The sequence below is a fragment of the Embiotoca jacksoni genome, unplaced genomic scaffold (genome assembly GCF_022577435.1).
Source record: "Embiotoca jacksoni isolate LCO1_2020_lvr unplaced genomic scaffold, fEmbJac1.0.p SCAF_90, whole genome shotgun sequence".
Classification (NCBI taxonomy): Eukaryota; Metazoa; Chordata; class Actinopteri; family Embiotocidae; genus Embiotoca; species Embiotoca jacksoni.
The window spans coordinates 615737-637500 of NW_027185448.1; the positions used below are offsets into that span (position 1 = coordinate 615737).

Sequence of the window (21764 nt, forward strand, 5' to 3'; positions counted from 1 at the left end):
GACTGTGAATGTCGTAAAGCTACAAAGAAAGTTGTAGCTAAAGTAAACTCACTAAAATATATAAAATATGTATCTGGCTTATTGTAGCTAAAATAAACTAAAAAGTGTTTCTGAAATCAGACAAAAACATTATTATTTGCTAATGCTAAAACAGTACATTAGTAATGTAAAATGCAACTTTCAAAAAATTTAAAACAACTTAAAAATGTGCGTAACCCTTTTTTGAAGCCCCAGAAAAGTTTCCAAAGTCTTTGATGAAAGTTTCAGTCCTTGTTTGGTTGCACTTGTCGTTCGTCTCCACCTAAACATGCTCAAATGCTCAGAAAATACCCAAATATACAAGAAAAAACTGGAGTATCATGTGAGCATAAGACAAATACAATCAATATGATGATCGCAATCACAGACACGCTTCAAAACAATACTTAAAATACTTTATTCTTTGCATTACTGGTGTTCGGTACCTGATGGCACACAGGCAAAGACACAAACTCAGACTTGTGATTTGGTGATTATGGCTCAAGTTTCCTGAACTCGGCTTTGTCTGCTGGAAAAATGTCATGCATAAAAGACCAAAGTTGCATTGTTCTCAAATTGCATTGCAGGTTGCAACATCATTGTACAATTTTGTGATGCAGAAACCCCCCGAAAAACAGTCGTCTGTGGCTGATTGGCCCTGCAGGTCTTCTTTACCTCAGTGTTCGCTACCATACTTCATAGTTTAGTGTGTGTACAGTGTCTGCAGTGTAAACATAGGCACTCTTGTTGTAACTGGCCTTTTATTCGGGGGCCTTTAGAAGAGCTTGGATAACTTAAGGCCTGTACACATGGCACCGTGGCCCACATGGCTTTTCAAGCATTTGGCCAGTCACCATTAAAATGCATCTCAAAAAGACAGAAACAGTTTAAATATTATTTTAGGGACACAGTAATCGAGCTGGATTAGATTACGCAAAGGGTTGCAAAAAAAACCAACTTTGTAAATCCCTGTAACAGAAGGTAGACAGAATAAAATACTTGATGCTTTGCGGGTTAATAACGAGACTAACGGTGTGAAGCCACGCTAGAGGCCCCGTGAAGACAGGAAACTAAAACTTGTGGGGACAAAAAAAAAGTAATGTCTGTCTGAGTGGTGCAAAAGTGAAGGTCAAGGGTCGTCAATTTAGCGTCTCTCAAATCTTTGTCTCCAATATTTCAATTTATTTGCTTCCTTAGCAACAGTTGCTACCACTCTGATGTCCGTGCGTCAAATACACTTTTTTTTAACTTTATACAAAGCCAGGCTAGCTGTTTCCTCTTGCTTCCAGTCTTTATGCTAAGCTAGGCTAATAATAGCCTCCTGGATCGAGCTCCATAGTTACAAGTTCAGTTTGTAGGATGTAGGAACATAATATAATCTTCGTAATTAAGTTTTTATTAGTGCATATAATCACCTATAATGTTCAGTTGGTTGTAATCTGCCACCTCACCACTAGATGCCACTAAATTCTACACACAGATCCTTTAAATAAATAGTGCAGAACCTTTACATATAATTAAAGGTACGTTACATTTAAGTCAAACATTTTAACAAAGTGCTGATTAAGGCTTTCATCGCCAGATAAATCTGTGTATATTTCACAGTAAACAGAGTTTTTAAATGTGGTGTCTGGTGAGACAAACAGCTAACTTACGTTTTAGCCCCATGCTAACTAATCGCGTGGCTTTTCCAGACTTTCCAAATGTTATCGAACCAAAATCGAGTCGCTTCCTGTTGGTCGTGACACTCAAAATACCGTATTCACCATTTTACAGCTGTAGCAGTAGCATAGGAGGTAGGGGGGCGGAGCCTGTGACGTAACAACGGTGTCGACAGGGTTTTTGTAATTACGCTCTCTGGCAGACAAAAGTCCTTCAGGTTTAATGTACGACTGGAGCGGAATCAACCGTCTCATCTACTGATGGAGAGCAAATAAGTGTACATCCCATAAATGTCAGAGTTTTCCTTTTGAAGAACAACCCTTGAATGCTGTATGAACGTTGGAAGTGCTGTAAAAGTTCAATACTGGTCCGTCCTTTAACTTCAAAGCACTGATGACCCTGATGGGAAATTACTGTTTTTTTTACAAGTTTAACTAAAAAAACTGAAGTGTTGAAACGGAGGAATGTCTAGTCTGACATCTGTATTAAATATCAATCAATCCGACTGACGTCCAGATATTTAACTCCAGTCCAGAAGTGTAAAACCAACAGACCGGTTGGTGTTAGCGTCTCTAGACTCAAACCGCTAGCGTGGCTAAAAAAACAACAACAACCCAGCAAGCATTTAATTATTGCACATATAATCTCCATTTTACTTCTGGCTTCGCAGTCAAAAGACAATTGATTGATTGACGTCCTGGCCTGTGAGTTCAAAGTGTGCATCCACGGACATGGCACGTACAGAAGAAGTAATAAACAATCGTTTATAAAACACAAGAGGGTACAAAATTAAAAAGAGTCGGTTCTGTGAATGTGCTGAGGGCTTTTCTTTCTTTTAGGTAGAAGTGTATTTACACACCTTTCTCAGGCTCGTCAGTCTTTTAGCCTGAGAAATGAAGTGTTCCTCATTTTTTTGGTTCCCATGCAGTGTGTGTGTCCTCTTTCATTTTACCGATCATCCATCCGGAGCGTTTCCTCCTCCCTCCACCTCGTGTCCTGTCACACCTCCGTGTTTGGGAAGTACCCCCGTCGTGAGGGCGGATTCCTTCTTTATTTTTTCGTGGTCTCCTGACCAGCTGCTGCCGAAGATCTCCGTCCTCCGTGTCCTCCTCCTCTCTTTCTATACCTCTATGGTCTTGAAATATATCCTGGCGTATATGGTGTCCAGCTGGCTGTGCAGGGCGTGGAACGAGGGTCTCTTGGAGGGCTCGGCGGCCCAGCAGTCCATCATGATGCGGTAAATGTTCTGCGGACAGCGGGTCGGACAGGGCAGCCGGAACCCGGACGAGAGCAGGTCCAGCACTTCCTTGTTGCTTTTCCCTGAAGGAGAGGAACAGAAAATGAAAAGTAATCAGCTCATTTTTGTAACTTTTCTTTTTCAGGCACAAAAAGGAAGCGAATGTCCGACTGCAGATCCAAAAAGAATTGATGCAACATCTTAACTTTTAAAGGTAAAATCAACACCACTCCCCCAACGTAATTCAGTCCAGATGTTCTTTAAAGCACTTAATATGATCACTCATTGATTAAAAAGTAATGATAAGACAGCTGAGATTCAACACTTTTATTATTGTAAACCTTGAAAAGACCAAAAGCAACATCTCATAATAGTGATGCTCACTTAATCTTTGTTGAACTCTGCTTCGAGCCCACTGGTTCCCACCGAAGACATAAATCACATGTATGTGTCGTTTAATTTGACAGACTGGATATAAAAGTGTTCGTAGCTTCAGGTCTGTAAAATGGTTCTGATCCAGAAGTGTCTTCAGCTGCAATACCAGCGAGTGCCACTAGAGGTCGGCTCCAAAAAGGATGTACCCGAGTCAGCGCTGCATACCTTCAATACCTTCCCATTGATTAACAAACAGATGAGCACACAGTCACAGAAAATAGAAATATTCGTTGCTATACCTTCATAAGGCATTTTGCCGCGTGACATCATCTCGTACAGCAACACCCCGAACGACCACACGTCCGATTTTACGGAGAAGCGTTGGTAAATCGCCGCCTCGGGAGCCGTCCACCGTACCGGGATCTTGGTGCTGCGGCTGGCTGTGTACACGCTGTCCTGGAGAGATGGATGGAGGTGAAGGTGAAGGGTTAAACACAACGGTTAATCCACCAAGTGTCCACAAATTAGGTCTTTTATGCAAACAACAACAACAAAAATGGCCTCCAGAGAAGCCTCATGGTGAATGAAAATGTCCTTAACGGTCTAAAATGATCAAAATAAACAAGAAGCGTACAGATTTGCGTAATGTTATATGCAACCTTGCGCCACTAGTGCGGCGCCAGGTAACCTGACCTGAGGTGCATGTTTTTGGATGATGGGAAGAAGCCAGAGAACCCAGAGAGAACCCACGCAAGCACAGGGAGAACATGCAAACTCCGCACAGAAAGACCCAGGACCGGATTCGAACCCAGAACCTTCCTTGCTGTGAGGTGACAGTGCTAACCACTGCACCACCGTGCCGCCCAATGGGAAATGTGGTGGTACTGTGTGAGTTAGGCTGCCAATCATCATACTGCCCTTCATCAGTCTGATCATACAGCAGGTTTTATATTTACATTACTTTATAGCCTTATAGTTGGAAGCAGTGGCAGCAGCACAATCAGCTCTAGTGAATAATGTGCCGAAGATTGAAGAAGGCATGCTGGGAAATGGTACGCACCACGGCCAATCACAATGTTTATGTTTTTACAGGGTTTAAATTATGAGTGTTTCATTTATTCACAGTAAAAATTATTGTCTCGGAAGTATTTATGATAATGTTTAAATATTGTCTCTTCCTAACTCAAACAGCCTCTTCATAAATCAAATATTCAGGCTTTTGTTTTTGCTCATAAACAAGTAAATTATGCAGATGTGAGTGCAGCAGCTGTTTTTTCTACGATGCTGAACAAACAGAAGGACATTTACATAAAGTATACAAGTGTTAACGGACAGAAAGCAGAAAATACATAAAAGAAAATAGACAAAAAAAAAAAATGCTTCTAGAAAACAACAACTAAAAACTCGTGCGTGTATATTTTGTTTTTAACACACACACACACACACACACACACACACACACACACACACACACACACACACACACACACACACACACACACACACACACACACACACACACACACACACACACACACCCCGCCTCACCTTGATGATGCGAGCCAGTCCAAAGTCGGCCACCTTGCAGACCAGATCGTCTCCCACCAGGATGTTCCTGGCAGCCAGGTCCCGGTGGACGATGTTCCTGTCCTCCAGGTAGGCCATGCCCTCCGCAATCTGACTGCCCATGTAGATGAGGTGAGCCGACGTCAGCACCTGGCCTTCAGCGGCTGAGACACACACACACACACACACACACACACACACACACACACACACACACACACACACACACAGAGTCACTCAGCTATGCTCATTACATAAGTGATGAGCAGCTGAGCCTTCAGAAGTCACGCCTCGGGCTTATTCATGAAGTAATGTGACACCGTGAAGGAACTCAGCATGTTTTTGCTGTATTAAAATTTGCAGTAGATATTTAAATCTTTTGTTTTGATTATACAAAAGAAATGTTGTTGTTTTTTTTTTAGGATAATTTAAGCTATATTTCATGCCAATTGTTTCGTGTCTGTTTTTAACATTTTTGGATCATGTAAATAGATTCTGGTTCATTTTAACGTGTTTCTCATTTGAATACGAGTCTCGTAAAGACTCTGAAGGTTTCTACACCACGGTAGAAGAGTAATTGAGGGACGTTTCATTTTCCTGCTCTGATTGTAAATAATGACTTGTAACTGCTCGCTAAGGACGTGATTTTCAGGTGAAAGCTGTTCTGCTCCGGTTGTTCTTTACACACCAGATCGTCACGGCAGATCCAGTTCTGCTCGGAAACAGCGATTACTGACTCTTCTGTTTCCTCCTCAGCCTGTGGAGACTTTCAGTGAAACACAGCAGACGTGTCAGCAGAACCAAAATAAAAGAGCTTAATTCTGTGCAGAAAGCAGATAAATACAGTAATGACATGCACCAAGAACTAAAAAAAACATCCGCTGGCATGAGGAACATGTGAGTCGACCCCTCACTAAGACGTGGCTGTGATTAAAGCCCTTTTGTAAAATGTCAGAACAATATTCCTGCCAGGACGCAGATTATAATTCCATTTGCTTTGGATTTGAAGGAGGAAGAGATTTAACGTCACTTGGCCTAAATACCGTTTCAAAGGGCTTTCCAAAAAAAACAAATCGAAGGAAAGGGCTGAAATTCTCCAACCGAGGATGCAGGTAGAGTAACCGGCTTCTGGAAACCTCTCGGCACATTAAAGCAGCCGCTCAGAAACAGGAAATGAATCCCAACAAAATGCTTTCTGTGTCACCGATTTACCGCAAGATCTCTGATCTCATTGATGGATTCCACTATTACAGAAAGAAATTCAACTTAAATTGGTCACAAAATAAAGTTTACAATGATTTGTGGGTTATTTTTGGGTTCTCACAAATACCTTTTTTTCAGTCTACACTCAAAGCAGTTTGAACACGTAAACAATGTTTACAAATGCACACAACATTATCTGAATAAACAATTGGTTGAAGCAGTATTTATCTTTTACTTAAGTAAAAGTACTATTACTCAATGAAAAATATACTGAATTACAAGAAGTCTGCATCAAAAATCTTACTGAAGTAAAAGTACACAAGTGCCGTCAGCAAAATGTACTTAAATTATTAAAAGCAAACAAATCAATTATGCAAAATGTCCCACTTTAGAGTGTTTTTATATTCATCAGATGTAAATTAAGCAGAATTTGAATGTTGTTATTAAAGAGCTGATTGTAACACATGATACTGTTAAAGAGTCAATCTGTGTATATCAATATACATATAGAAACTAATTATATATTTTAGGTAGAAAATCTTCATCTGAAAAGTAACTAAAGCTGTTGAATAAATGTAGAAGATTGGGAATTTATAGTAGCAGAAAAATGGACATAATCGAGTACCAGAAGGGCAGAATTGTACTTAATTACATAACTTGAGTAAACGTACTGCGTTACGTTCCACCACTGAATAATTATTTATGTTTTACAAACTGATTTTGAACTTAAACTTCACAGATCTGATCGTTTTGGCTTTCAAAAAGCTTCCTGTTTGTACAAATGTTGTTTCATATTTATTTTACAGGTTGTTCGATGTGTATTTACGGATGTTTGTGGATGTTTGAGACTCTTCGTGTCGCCACAAATACACAAATACACAAATACATGCTGTTTGTAGTGCTGCTGGGAAACTGGGACAGGAAACACTTCTGACAGACTGACTTGTTGTTTTCTTGGTGTTTGTGTGTCGACTGGAAAACACATCATGCACAAAGCTTTGTAAATCTGATTTTCAGTTGGTAGATCAGAGATCGTGAGTGTTTTCAGTGTAACTTCTCTCCAGACTTCGAGCTTCATCGTGTTTGAACACTCACAGGCGAGGTAGGACTTCAGGCTTCCTTTGCTCATGAGCTCGGTCACGATGTAGACCGGCTCTCCTCGGGAGCACATGGCCAGCAGCTGGATGAGCTTCGGGTGATGGAGGCTCTTCAGCGCCTGGACCTCCTTCACAAACTCGTCCTGCTTCGTGTCCTCTGGAGGAGGAAGAAGAGGAGAAACAGAAATATGGGTGAATTGATCTCTTATTTCATCGTCATCTTTGTTTTTGCTTACGTGTCGTTCATTTGACTTTGCATCCATCTTTATAAACACTCTTTTTGATATGCTAAATCTGCCAAGCGCAACTGAATTGTGGCAGAGCCCCCCCCCTCACCCCCCCGCACAGTTCATTAATCCACCGCAGCGCAGAGCCCAACCCTCTCAAACCTGCTGCAATAATTCAGTAATCTGAGCCTGAATCAGTGTGAATGGATCGAGTCTGACGGTTCAGCTTGTAAATTACAAACGGAGTTTTTCAGACATTAACAAACATGAAATACAACGTTCATTTCTGACAGCTGGAGTAATGCTCTGAGGCCGCAGAAGCTCCGCCCACTACCAGGTGTTCAGGGAGGCGTGTCTCTACCTTGTTTGAGCATCTTTATGGCCACGTTCTTGTTCTCCGTCGTCCACAGGGCCTCCCACACCTGTCCAAAGTGTCCCTCTCCCAGTTTCTTGTGGAGTTTGAACTCCTCCCGCGGCCTCTCCCACGGCTCCATGTCGAACAGCTCCCGCTGCACAAACACAACACGCTGAGTACCGACGACTTCCACATTTCTAAAAACAAAAGCAGGCCAAAACAAATTCTGCAGCGACACGAGCGACCGAGCAGCTCAGCAGCAGCACAGTTGTGTTTACACATTTTGTAAAGCTGGCATTTTAAATATTGTATGACTCAGCAGTTTTAAAATAACTCCTCAGACTACACAGTAAAAAGATGCTGAGACACAGAAAGAAGCTCGACTGTGAGAATATCAGAGTTGAAGCCGAAACTGCTGAGTTGCAGAATTTTCATGATGCTGGTATGTTTGTTGATGAATTGTTCTCCTGCAGGAAAAACAGCTGGAAACACTACTGAGTCTCTTTTGTTTAATTAAAACAAAGTACATCTTTAATTTGGGTTAAAAATGAGTAAAATATAAAGATTTTAAATTATAATTCTTGGCACGTTCCCAAAACACTCGGTTTTCTGGCGTGATGGAAATAAAATAAAGAAATAAAAACAAATGTTTATTATGTTCATTTTTCTCTGCAAAATGTTACATTTTCCCTTTTAGATAAATCTTTTGTAATTTATAACCTTTGAGCATCATGTTGAAATAACCAAACATTCAGTTCTTCATCTGTTTGTCACATTAAAATCTGTTTTTTACATTCACAAATATTCTTAATGTTGGTTTTCCTCTCAGGTTTGATGACATGATTTCCCTTCAGACGACGTATCAACACTTCAGCAGCAAAGTGTGTAAGTTTAAGATAAATGAGTGAATGAGTGAATGAATGAATGAATGATTGAATGATTGAATGAATGAATGATTGAATGAATGATTTAATGATTGAATGATTGAATGAATGAATGAATGATTGAATGAATGAATGAATGATTGAATGAATGATTGAATGAGTGATTGAATGAATGAATGATTTAATGAATGATTTAATGATTGAATGAATGAATGAATGAATGATAGAATGAATGATTTAATGATTGAATGAATGAATGATTGAATGATTGAATGATTTAATGAATGATTTAATGATTGAATGAATGAATGATTGAATGAATGAATGATTTAATGAACGAATGATTGAATGAATGATTTAATGATTGAATGAATGAATGATTGAATGAATGAATGATTGAATGAATGAATGATTGATTTAATGAATTAATTAGTGAATGAATGATTGAATGATTTAATGAATGAATGATTTAATGATTGGACGATTGAATGAATGAATGATTTAATGAATGAATGAATGAATGATTGAATGATTGAATGAATGAATGATTTAATGATTGAATGAATGAATGAATGAATGAATGAATGAATGATTGAATGAATGATTTAATGATTGAATGAATGATTTAATGAATGAATGAATGAATGATTGCATGAATGATTTAATGAATGAATGAATGATTGAATGAATGAATGAATGATTGAATAAACAATTGAATTAATTATTGAATGAATGAATGAATGAATGAATGATTGAATGATTTAATGAATGAATGATTTAATGAATGATTTAATGATTGAATGAATGATTTAATGAATGAATGATTTAATGATTGAATGAATGATTGAATGAATGAATGAACGATTGAATGAATGAATGAATGATGTAATGAATGAATGATTGAATGATTTAATGAATGAAAGAATGATTGAATGATTTAATGAATGAATGAATGAATGATTTAATGATTGAATGACTGAATGAATGAATGATTGAATGAATGAATGAATGAACGATTGAATGAATGATTGAATGAATTTAAATGGACAACAGATCAGTTTAAATAAATGTCACATGAATTCAGCAATTTTATGACAAATTTATTGCCATCAACAATCAGGTGCCACAAAACATTTCCTTCGAATGATCAAAGTCAAACAATCAATGAAATGTTGATCAATAAATTAAATAACTATTAGGTAAAAAATTTAAACGAATACGAAACAACAAATCATTGTGATTTAATATTAAAAAAATAATTTGAAGTGTTGATCAGGTGACACATAAAACAACGTGTTGCTCAACTTTATCAACACAGAAAAGTTACCAGACTAAAGATTTCAGTACATTTTCCAAAACAAACTGAAATTAAAAAAAAGACAAATAAATTGAAATCAGGGACGTTTGGTTTCATCTTTTTGCTGCATTTCAGTCAGTAACTTCAAACAGATTTGAGCTTTTCAGCATCTTTTAATCAAAATAAATGAGGCATGTTTCAAAGGATGGGAACAAAAGCAGTTTGTTTTATTAATCCTCGACTCTATTACGCATGAAATAACCTCACTGATAGTTTTCAGTGACAAATCAAACCACTTGGACTTTCAACAGTTTATTACTTTTGACAGTTTATTATAACATCAGAATTAATCTGATTTTTAGAGACAAAAATCAAACAAAGGAATCAGAACAACAAATGAAATCCTGCTTTATCAACTGTTCCTCTACGGAAACAAGAACCTCGTTCTGAGTCGATAAAAAAAGGATTAAAAGTATGAAGTTAGTTTTAATGACAGAACATTTAGTTTGTTGAAGCTTTAACGCTTGCAGGTGTCTCATCTTTTAAAAACAGATTTATCTCCTTAGTTTAAGACCTCAAACATCCGACTGAGTCCAGAGACACTGCAGCAAGAAGCAATGATATATATATATATATATATATATATATATATATATATATATATAGATATATAGATATATAAATGATGAGAAAAACGTTTTGTTAAAAGTATTGATTTAAAGTCTATAATAAACATTTTGGCAGCTTTGACGTGTGCAGCTGATTCGTGCAGCTGATTGCTGATCGTTTGAAATATAAACCAAAAATCACAGATTTTAATACTTCAACATTTTTTTAAATCACATCAACTCATGAAGCTGCAGCAGAATCATAAAGTTCAAATAACACACATGAAAAATAAATCAGAACAATTCGTAGATTGATTCAGGTTTAAACATTAAATATTAAAATCTATAAAACTGCTTTGAATTAAAAGAAAATGACACGGAAATGATGAAGGAAAATTATTTTAAATAAATGTTTTGGATGATAATCAACTTTAAAAAAAACAATTTGAGGGTTCAGATCTGGATTTAAGATTCAGGTTAGGATGAGGTTTAAGTCTGGGTTAAGGACAAGGTTACGTCCTCATAAAGATAGAAAGACCTGTGTGTGTGTGTGTGTGTGTGTGTGTGTGTGTGTTTTTTCTGCATTCACCAACGAGGACAAAGAATCAGAGGACGTCCCCGGCAGGTCAGATCAGGTTAAAGCGGTTTGTTATTCAACGCCGGCACCTGATTTTATTTGTTTCATACCGATACTTTTATTTCCTCCTTGTTTGAAATATTAATGTGACAGGCGTGGATTATTTTCCGGTAAACACTGCGAAGCAGGAAATGTTTTTGGCTGCTTGTGGAGAATCAGAATCAGAATCATGCCTCTGAAATGTTTTAGACTTTTCAAAATAAAACGCGCTACAGTACGATTAAAAACTGAACTAATAATAATAAGCAGGTCACGTGATCGTACTCTAAAAAACGCTCCAAATACCTGATTGTGTTTAATTACTCTCTAAACATGTTTGTCTGCCAGCTGCTCCGTTGGTGAACGTGAAAGCGTCACGCCTCATGAAGACAGATGAATTGTTTCAGAATGAACAAAAGCTGCTGGAATCGAGGAGACGCCGAAACATTCGGGGATTCGACGTTTGACTCGGCGTGATTAGCGTCGGGGGGGAAGTGCTGCTGAGAGTCGTGACTGCTGTTGACGAAGATCCACTTCAGTCAGCTGGGCGCCATTTTTAGCTCACGTAACGTTAAGGAGGGGAAAGAAAGTGAAGAATTCAAGTATCTCTGAAGATAATTATCAGGCACTTCATGTCTTAAAGTGACACGCTGTTACCATGGAAACAAGCCAGTGAGCCAGAGAACTTTTGAATGACTGTTGGAGCGTCAACGTCAAATAATCAAAGATCTTTTGCTGTTTTTTTTTATTTTTATTTACAATCTATAACCTGCGTTCTTTACAACAAAGAGGTTTTATGAAAAGAATGTACGACTTTACAAGATGAATTATATGTTGATGTGACTGCTTTCAGGGACGTGACGGCTGCCAACTGTGTGTCTGTTGTACTTCTATCTTTGTGAGGACCAATTTGATTTTTTTTAAACTTTAAGGCAATTTTGTTTTAAAGTCCCACCTGAATAAAAAAAACAAAACTAAATTCAACAACTGGGAGACCAAAATATATTTATGCAATTTGGAACGACATGTTATAGTAAGACATTTTTATAATATTTTATGACATGAAAAATGTCATACTGGTGTCGCAATTTTGGATGACATGTTATAGTAAGAAATTTTTCATCAAAACTGTAAATTAGAGTTTAAATAACAGTTTAATGACAATAAGTCAGTGCGCTTTAAAGCTCTTTAAAGCTCTTTAAAGCTCTTTAAAGTCTCGACTGCAGCTCTGCAAAATTGAATGCGACAGTAACAGTCAGCGTCATGTCAGCGTGTCCTCACAAGGATAGAAATAAAAACCCAACCCCACTTGTTCAGCGTCCTACCTGCTGGGCGCAGGGTTCCTCCAGCAGAACCCCGAGGCTGCGAGGGTTCTTCTGGTAGTACGAGATCAGCTCTCCCAGCGTGGCGAAGGAGATCTTATCCGACACGAAGTACGCTCCGATGGAGGAGCGCTGGATCCTGAAGTGGTACACTTTCCCCTCACTCCGGGCTGGAAGGACGAGAGACGGCAGTTATTTCTACACAGAAACCATTTCCACCCACGGCCGAACTCAACACCGCAATCATGTTCGAGATGTCGAAGAGTTCTTGTGTGTTAAAATGTGATTGTTTCACCATCGAAGACGGACAAAGATGCATTTTCTCTGTTAGATGGTGATTTTGTGCAAAAAAATAAATAAAACTGAACATGCAGAGAACCTGTAGAAGGAGAAACATTATTCCATCTAATTGCAGCTGATTAAACATTATTTGGGTGTTTTGATGCTCAAAATATGTTAAAATTGAAACTTGACAACATCTGTCAAATGATTTTTGCACATATAGATTAGATGCAGTACACGTGGAGTTTAAAAGCATTTCATCATCTCATCTAATAGAAAAATATCAAGATATCTGCGTGTTTGTGTCCGTTTCATGTAATTCAGACGCGGATGCGATGAATTTCTGCAAAGACTCAACACGTCCATAAAAACATGGACGTGAGAAAATGTAACAAGTGTAAATGTGCAATGAAGCCTTCACACTCAGTCCTGATGATGCGTATTTCAGGAGGACGAGCACAGTGAAAGTTGACCTCCTATAACTGCAGCACTTCCCCCGAGACCTGAAAGACCTTGAAGAATGGGAGAGAGGAGGAGGAGGAGGAGGAGGAGGAGGAGGAGGTGGAGCAACGGAGAGGATGGAGGACAGACCGATGAAGAGGAAAAGAGTCACCGAAGATGAAGTCAGAGGAGAAACAGCTGAGAGCTCGTTCAAGAAAAAAGTGCTGAAGTGGCTTTAAAAATGTAGGTTAGTGTGACTGAACACGCTGGACTCTGAATGTTTACACACTTTGAGCTTGAAATAAACCGTTGAAATCAGCTGGTCCTTCTGGGTCCTTCCGGGTCCTTCTGGGTCCTTCCGGGTCCTTCCGGGTCCTTCTGGGTCCCGGCCCGGTGACCGGTTCCCCTTTAGTCCATCTGTTCACGTCTCTCTTCTCACTCATCCTTCTCATATACTTTGACTTTTTTATGCAATTTTGGACGACATGGTTTCACCCTCGTATGTTTATATTCTTGATCTCTTCCACTGATCTTCACAAACAGACTAAGAGTCCCACTGCTGTCTGTCTGTCTGTCTGTCTGTCTCTGTCTGTCTGTCTGTCTGTCTGTCTCTGTCTGTCTGTCTCTGTCTGTCTGTCTCTGTCTGTCTGTCTGTCTGTCTGTCTCTGTCTGTCTGTCTGTCTGTCTGTCTGTCTGTCTGTCTCTGTCTGTCTGTCTGTCTGTCTGTCTCTGTCTGTCTGTCTGTCTGTCTGTCTGTCTGTCTGTCTGTCTGTCTGTCTGTCTCTGTCTGTCTGTCTCTGTCTGTCTGTCTCTGTCTGTCTCTGTCTGTCTCTGTCTGTCTGTCTCTGTCTGTCTCTGCTGTTCTATTAACTCATACAAATCAGCTCAAGTGCAGTTACACATTTTATTAATACGATTATGAATCAATAATTGTAAAGTCGATCCACCAAACGCAGTAACTCTGGACTGTTGTCTCTAAATCCAAAACAAACATCCTTTTTAACAGCAGTATTACAGCTGGATGTCCAACATGGCTGCCGGAGGACGGTTTCACCTCTCAGAGCAGACGGAGGAAATCAAACACGGGGAGATTAAGACCTTGAGAGACAGAAGGGCAGTAGAGACGGGAGGAGGTGATGGATGGAGGACAGGACAGGACAGGGCAGGGTGGATGACGGGTGGAGGAGGAGGAGGAGGAGGAGGAGGAGGAGGAGGAATGATCGAGTGGCTGAGAGAGCTGAACACTTGCAAACGACTGCAGAAAAGATCTTCAGTCGTCTCCATTCAGTCTCATGTTCACGTCCACAAAGTCTCTGTCTATCTCTGGTCTGTCTCTGGTCTGTCTCTGTCTATCTCTGGTCTGTCTCTGGTCTGTCTCTGTCTGTCTCTGTCTGTCTGTCTGTTTCTCAGTAGGAAGCTCAGCTTTCTGCAAAAGGATCATTTATCATAAAATGTGATTCATGTATTTATTAACAGTTAATAAAATGTCCCGTTTAGGTAAAAATGTTTTGGTAATAATAAGGTTGTTTGTTTCTGTTCAATAATGATGCAGCAGTCAAAATGAATTAAAGGTCCCGTCTTGTATAAATTCATATTTTTATTTCCTTTTCTATTATAAAGCAGGTTTAGTTTCTATATAAATCCTGTGAAATTGTCAAAATACTTTCACAGTACTCAGCCACTGTGCTGTTTGGACTCCCTTCAGTTTGTGATGTCACAAACTTACACTGATGTCATATCTCCGCCCTCAGCACGGCCCGCTGTCCTAACCTTTATGTGCAGAAAGAGGCTGAAGGAAGATGTAAAAATATACTATGACAGTTTTTGGGTTATTAAAACTGCCAAAATATCTTCTTATGGATCAAGACTGCAAATAAAACACCAGAAAAGTGAAATATGGGACCTTTAAAATGTTAAAAAAGCAAAGTGTCGGATTAGAGGACGATTTGTCAACAATCGGGGAACACAAAAGTTTTCTTACTTATGATTTACAACTGAAATAAAACTAAAGGATTAGTAAAAACGATTTATTAACTAATTATAAAGTCATTAATTACAGGTTATTAATGTTTTCATGTATTTAACTCCTCCTCCTCCTCTTCCTCTTCCTCTTCCTCCTCCTGATGTATTAACGTGAGTAAAGCAGATCTTCTACATACAAAGAATAACTGACATGAAAATGGAAGTTTGAATTCTGGTTTCATGAAAGAAATCAAGAAGACAAAATAAGAGCAAAGTGGGAAGAAATCAGGGCGGAAAGGAGACATGTGAAAAGTAAAAGGTCAGAGGTCACCTACCAGAGATGGTGTACTCGTCGCTGTGACTCTCACTGATGCGAACCAGGAAGGAGCCATCTTTGTTTTGGGACGCCAGCAGCAGCTTCTCGGCTTTCACACGGTTTATGTTCCCGTAGTACCACCTGGACGGAGACGGACACGGACACGGAGACAGAGACGGAGGGACGAGAGGATGAACAGTCACATGACACAACGAGTGGATGATTGAATGAAGAAGAATGAGTGAAAAAGCACAAGTGCAAATAAACAAACTACGAACTGACAGTCGGAGCGTGAAAAGAGAAACATTCAGTTTGAAGAGTCAAAGTGTCGAACGCGACGCGGAACGTCGACGGGAGAATTCGGTAGAAGTGATGAGACGGTTGTCGAGTCACGGTGTGTTCGAGTCACTGTGTGTCCGAGTCACAGTGTGTTTGAGTCATGGTGTGTTCGAGTCACGGTGTGTTCGAGTCACAGTGTGTTCGAGTCACTGTGTGTTTGAGTCACGGTGTGTTCGAGTCACTGTGTGTCCGAGTCACGGTTGTTGAGTCACGGTGTGTTCGAGTCACTGTTGTTGAGTCACGGTGTGTTCGAGTCACTGTGTGTCCGAGTCACGGTGTGTTCGAGTCACGGTGTGTTCGAGTCACGGTGTGTTCGAGTCACTGTGTGTCCGAGTCACTGTGTGTCCGAGTCACTGTGTGTTCGAGTCACGGTTGTTGAGTCACGGTGTGTCCGAGTCACGGTTGTTGAGTCACGGTTGTTGAGTCACGGTGTGTTCGAGTCACGGTGTGTTCGAGTCACGGTGTGTCCGAGTCACGGTGTGTCCGAGTCACGGTGTGTTCGAGTCACGGTTGTTGAGTCACGGTGTGTTCGAGTCACTGTTGTTGAGTCACGGTGTGTTCGAGTCACGGTTGTTGAGTCACGGTGTGTTCGAGTCACTGTTGTTGAGTCACGGTGTGTTCGAGTCATGGTTGTTGAGTCACGGTGTGTTCGAGTCACTGTTGTTGAGTCACGGTGTGTTCAAGTCACTGTTGTTGAGTCATGGTGTGTTCGAGTCACGGTGTGTTCGAGTCACTGTTGTTGAGTCACAGTGTGTTCGAGTCACGGTTGTTGAGTCACGGTGTGTTCGAGTCACTGTTGTTGAGTCACGGTGTGTTCGAGTCACGGTTGTTGAGTCACGGTGTGTTCGAGTCACTGTTGTTGAGTCACGGTGTGTTCGAGTCACGGTTGTTGAGTCACGGTGTGTTCGAGTCACTGTTGTTGAGTCACGGTGTGTTCGAGTCACTGTTGTTGAGTCACGGTGTGTTCGAGTCACTGTTGTTGAGTCATGGTGTGTTCGAGTCACGGTTGTTGAGTCACGGTGTGTTCGAGTCACTGTTGTTGAGTCATGGTGTGTTCGAGTCACGGTTGTTGAGTCACGGTGTGTTCGAGTCACTGTTGTTGAGTCATGGTGTGTTCGAGTCATGGTGTGTTCGAGTCACGGTGTGTTCGAGTCACGGTTGTTGAGTCACGGTGTGTTCGAGTCACTGTTGTTGAGTCATGGTGTGTTCGAGTCACTGTTGTTGAGTCATGGTGTGTTCGAGTCACTGTTGTTGAGTCATGGTGTGTTCGAGTCCCGCCTGTTTGCTCAGACATCTGATACCGGCCGTGTTTACTGTAAGTCTTTTGGGAGTGTCACAGAAACCAACGACAAACAGGACGAGAGTCTGAGCGACGTTAAAACAGACCGTTGGAGAACGAGACCGAGCTGACGAGAACAAACAAATGTTCCAGAAAAAAACATGTTTAACGAATAAAACAACGACACGATACAGGAGGGAAAGTAGCTGATGATTAAACGGCTCGTTTAATCATCTTTTCAGTGATATTCTCCAGTTCTGGTTTGTCCACTGGAAGGATTTCACTCCTTTCTGCTGTTTTTATATCATTTTAAATGTCATATTTTTTTATTTTATTTTGCCCTTTAGACAAAAAAGTTCCATTTCAATGCGACATGTTGGGCTCTGTGAAATTATAACAAGTATTTTGTCACCCTTTTATAGAGAAAATAATGAATAGTTAATGAAAAACAAATCTAAATGATCTTCAGATTGTATAACTGATTAGTGGAATATTATGAGGCTTCATCAAAGGTGAAAATTACAGATTAAAACTTGGTTTTAAAGTCCCATTTTATGACACTCACTCAGTAAATTAACACCAGAATCTCTTCCCAGACCATAAAAAGATATTCATGTAGAAACAACTTCTGCTTTTTATCTATTTATAAATGTATTGCACTTTACTGCCTGTTCCTGTCACATCATGTATTTTTTATGATTTTAACCAGGATTTGTCTGTTTTCATTTCTCTTGCAGGTCTCTGAACGTTCAGCTGAAGTTTACAATCAGATAAACTGTCTTATGTTTGGATTTCTATAAGAGGATTTTTTTAGGTGTTAAAGATGAACTTCTTTCACTGTATGAAATGATGCAGGTGGAAGTCTAACAGCGAAAACATTCACCCTCAAGGAGCATAGAAATGTCCCGCTGCCCTCAAACACACCGCTGAAACTGAAGAAGAGACGCCTGCATGATGTTCAGACATCAGAACAATAAAAACATAACTGATTATCTATAATCATGTTGAAGATCATTGATACCGCCGGAAACGTCACAAACTATTTGAACCTAAAAGCTTTTCGCTCGACACACGTAGAAATACATGAAAATCATATTCAGCAACTGTGCCGTTTGGACTTCCTGAAGTTTGTGATGTCACAAACTCACACTGACGTCACATGTGACCAGACTTTAATGTGGGAGAAAAACAGGAGCTGTCAATCTGTCACAGAGCCAGCAGGATACAGGAACAAAGACAAGCTGTGATTGGCTTCATAAAAGTGTGAACCAATCAGAAAAGAGGCTCATTGATATGAATGCAGACAAGAAACAGGTTGGTGGAGCTGCAGAGAAGCTCAAAAGAAGAAATGTAAACCGACTGAGATGGTTTTAAAATGATTATTTCCCGTAATGCAGATAACATCCCATAACTATATTATTTCTGTGAGTTTCTAAATGAAAGTGAGATGAAATAAATGTTTAGTTTCACGGAGCTGAAGTGAAAACTGGACTTTAACGAGCTGCTTCGCTTAGTGACTTAAGATGAGTCAAAAGATGTCAATTAAATCCTTAAAATGTGTCCTGAATGCATCAAAGCTGCTCCAGAAGCAGCAGAAGTTCTTGTTAAGAACAACAGCAGAGTTTTTATGAGACAACTGGAGGTTTCATCTTTGGATTTGCTATAAAACATTTAAAAAAAGGCTGAAACTTGTGTCGTCACGTTGTAACATCCTGAATGAATCGGAGGTTGTTGTCGTCCTGAGGTGCGACACAAGCAGCCTGCGGCGACCCTCCTCCTGTCGGCCGGTCGGGTCAGCAGCACCGACACCGACGGCCGAGTGAAGCTCGGAGAGGGAGCCGTGCTGAAACATGACGACTCCCCGCAGGCCGGATGAATAATGGAGGACGTGCAGCTGCACGGCGCCGCCACATTTAGCTCCTCCGGATTTTAAAGACACCAGGATGCTGCTGCCAACATTTACCGACCTCACAGAGCTGCTGAGGGATTCATCGATCAGCTGATCAACAGATGGACGTTATTCAAGTTACTCTACAACCAAAAACTTCACCAGTTCCCTCTGGAGGGTTTTTAAGTTTCTGTAAACTGAATATTTTCACAAAAAACAACAAGCCGCCTGAAAATGTCAATTTGAGCTTTGTGAAATTATGATGGGCTTCATATTCTGATTTATGGACCAAAATGACAGATTAATCAATAATAGATCAAATTATATGCAGCTCTATTTATTATTTTAAGCCTAAACTGACATCTTCAAACATGTTTTGTCTGACAAACCGTCCAGTTTAATACTATCGGCTGAAAAACTGGGATTTATTTGCTTGATTATTAAAATATTTGCCAGTTAGTTTCACTATTGAGCGACTCGAGTATAAAAAACAAAAGATATATACATATATATACAAAAACAGATTTTCTTTGGGGCTATTTTGCTTCATTTACAACTTCAACAATGAATGAATTGATTAAATCGACTGATTATTTCTGGACTTGTTTGAGAAAACTGAACTTTCACTGCAAGAAAATGATTAAAAATAACTGTCAAAGACAAAATGAGTCACATCGAGTCATTTAAGATCATTTATCTGAAGATTATTTTGTCTTTAAAGTGTCAGAAAAACATGAAAAATGCCCACATGTTTAAATGTCTACCAACACAAAGACATTCAGCTTATTGTCACGTAACACCAAGAAAAGGATTTTACAAATGTGTGAATGAGACAACGCTCGTACGAGGTTGTCCATCTCATGAACGAACTGTGATCAGATAACTATGAAGAGATATTTCCAAATTGGAAGCAGAGAATTTTACTTTGAAAAACTACCAATTCAATCAGCTATCAAACAAAACTCAGACATATTCCTTCATCAATCAATAACAATCAGCTGATCATCTCTGCACAGCTGGAGGCGGTGGAATTTAGCCATTTTAAAAAGTCAGAATCAAAATATTTGCCAGTTTGATTGATTACCTGACTCAGAAAACGAACCTCAATCTGTCACTTCTTTAAGGAGTCATATAAAACTAAAGCAGGTGATGATGTAAGAGGTCAGTTCAGAGTGACATCATCACCAGCAGCAGGTCAAACCTCCACAAACTTCCTCCAAATATAGAAATCTCCACATATTTAATTGATTCCCTGCAACTTTCTGTCAGTCTGTGAACACGTGAAGGAAACATCAACAGAACCAGCACATTAAAGTCCAGTTCACACACCAGCACCACACGGATCAGGTGACACGTCAGTACCGAAGGAAAGCAGAACATCTGAGGGCAGAGTTCTGGTTCTGGACTCACTTGTGTTTGGCGAACTCGTCCTGCAGCAGAGCCACGTAGTTGGCCGGGATGAGTCCGGACTCCAGCGACCCGGTGAGCTTCTTGGCCAGCACGTACTCCCCGCGCTTCTCGATCACCGACAGCTTGTCGCCCTCCTTCACCGTCAGCTCGTCGTCGCTGCGGGCCTCGAAGTCGAAGAGCGCCGCGTACAGCTGCACCGGCCGCTTCTTGGGCGACGGCACGCGGATGTCCCCGGACACGGTGCGGATCTCGGTCACCTGCGCCGCCGGGTTGGCGATGACATGGTTGTGGTTGGGGACGTTCGGGTAGCGGAAGTCGGGCCATATCCAGTTCCAGAGCCGGCTACAGCACGGCATGCAGGAGCGGCAGCAACTCTCCATCCCGGGACATGAAGGAGCGGCGGCGGCTTTATCTTCTTTATTCTAACAGCGATCAATGCGACGCGCTTCAGCGGCTATCAGTCCGCAGAAAAAACGGCCTCTCACAGCCCGCGGTCACCAGCAGCTCCGTCCTCCGGGTTACCGTCCGTCCTCTGGCTGCACACATACTGCACCGCCAGCAGTAGATTAGCCGGAGGAACCAGTTTTTTCTGTTGAGATCGTGGATCTTAGCTCCGCGCCTGCAGTGCGCACGGTGGCTGCGGGAATGCGGAAACGGGAATGGAGGCCATCCAAGTCGGATCGGTTCCCTGCGAGGACTCGGCGTCGTGACCCAACATGAACTGAGACCGAGAGACCATGGCTCCCCGCGAAGAAAGGTTCATCCCCGTAATCTGGATGGAATTTATTCTTTTTTGTGCAGGTTTTTAACGTTCAGGTGTGAAACGGTCCGGTGGGGGGAGGAGGAGGAGGAGGCGGAGGCGGAGGGAGGTGAAGGTGAGGCGGCGGAGCAGTGCGTAAAAAGTTTGGGTTTGGCGCTCGGAGCACTTCCTGCCGCTCAGACACCTGCTGATGGGAGGAGGAGACCTCTGTGTGTGTGTGTGTGTGTGTATGTGTGTGTGTGTGTATGTGTGTGTGTGTGTGTGTGTGTGTATGTGTGTGTGTGTGTATGTGTGTGTGTGTGTATGTGTGTGTGTGTGTGTGTGTATGTGTGTGTGTGTGTATGTGTGTGTGTGTGTGTGTGTGTGTATGTGTATGTGTGTGTGTGTGTGTGTGTGTGTGTGTGTGTGTGTGTATGTGTGTGTGTGTGTATGTGTGTGTGTGTGTGTGTGTGTGTGTATGTGTGTGTGTGTGTATGTGTGTGTGTGTGTGTGTGTGTGTGTGTGTATGTGTGTGTGTGTGTGTGTGTGTGTATGTGTGTGTGTGTGTGTGTGTGTGTGTATGTGTGTGTGTGTGTATGTGTGTGTGTGTGTGTGTGTGTGTGTGTGTGTGTATGTGTGTG

General features: G+C 40.8%; 1 protein-coding gene across 2 annotated transcripts; it reads right to left on the reverse strand.

Moving 5' to 3' along the window:
• Positions 1–418: 418 nt before the first annotated feature.
• srms (src-related kinase lacking C-terminal regulatory tyrosine and N-terminal myristylation sites) lies at positions 419–21467 on the reverse strand. 2 transcript variants are annotated; one of them, XM_069141724.1, is made up of 9 exons: positions 20385–21467; positions 17194–17213; positions 15488–15609; positions 12471–12637; positions 7747–7894; positions 7157–7315; positions 4841–5022; positions 3592–3748; positions 419–3000 (listed from the first exon to the last, which is right to left on the reverse strand). In XM_069141724.1, the coding sequence occupies exons 1-9, from the start codon at positions 20706–20708 to the stop codon at positions 2801–2803; spliced, it is 1479 nt and encodes a 492-aa protein (XP_068997825.1). In that variant the 5' UTR covers positions 20709–21467; the 3' UTR covers positions 419–2800. The 2 variants fall into 2 exon arrangements, with proteins under 2 accessions (XP_068997825.1, XP_068997824.1); XM_069141723.1 differs by lacking the exon at positions 17194–17213 and having other exon boundaries at positions 20385–21465.
• Between the last annotated feature and the right edge of the window lie 297 nt (positions 21468–21764).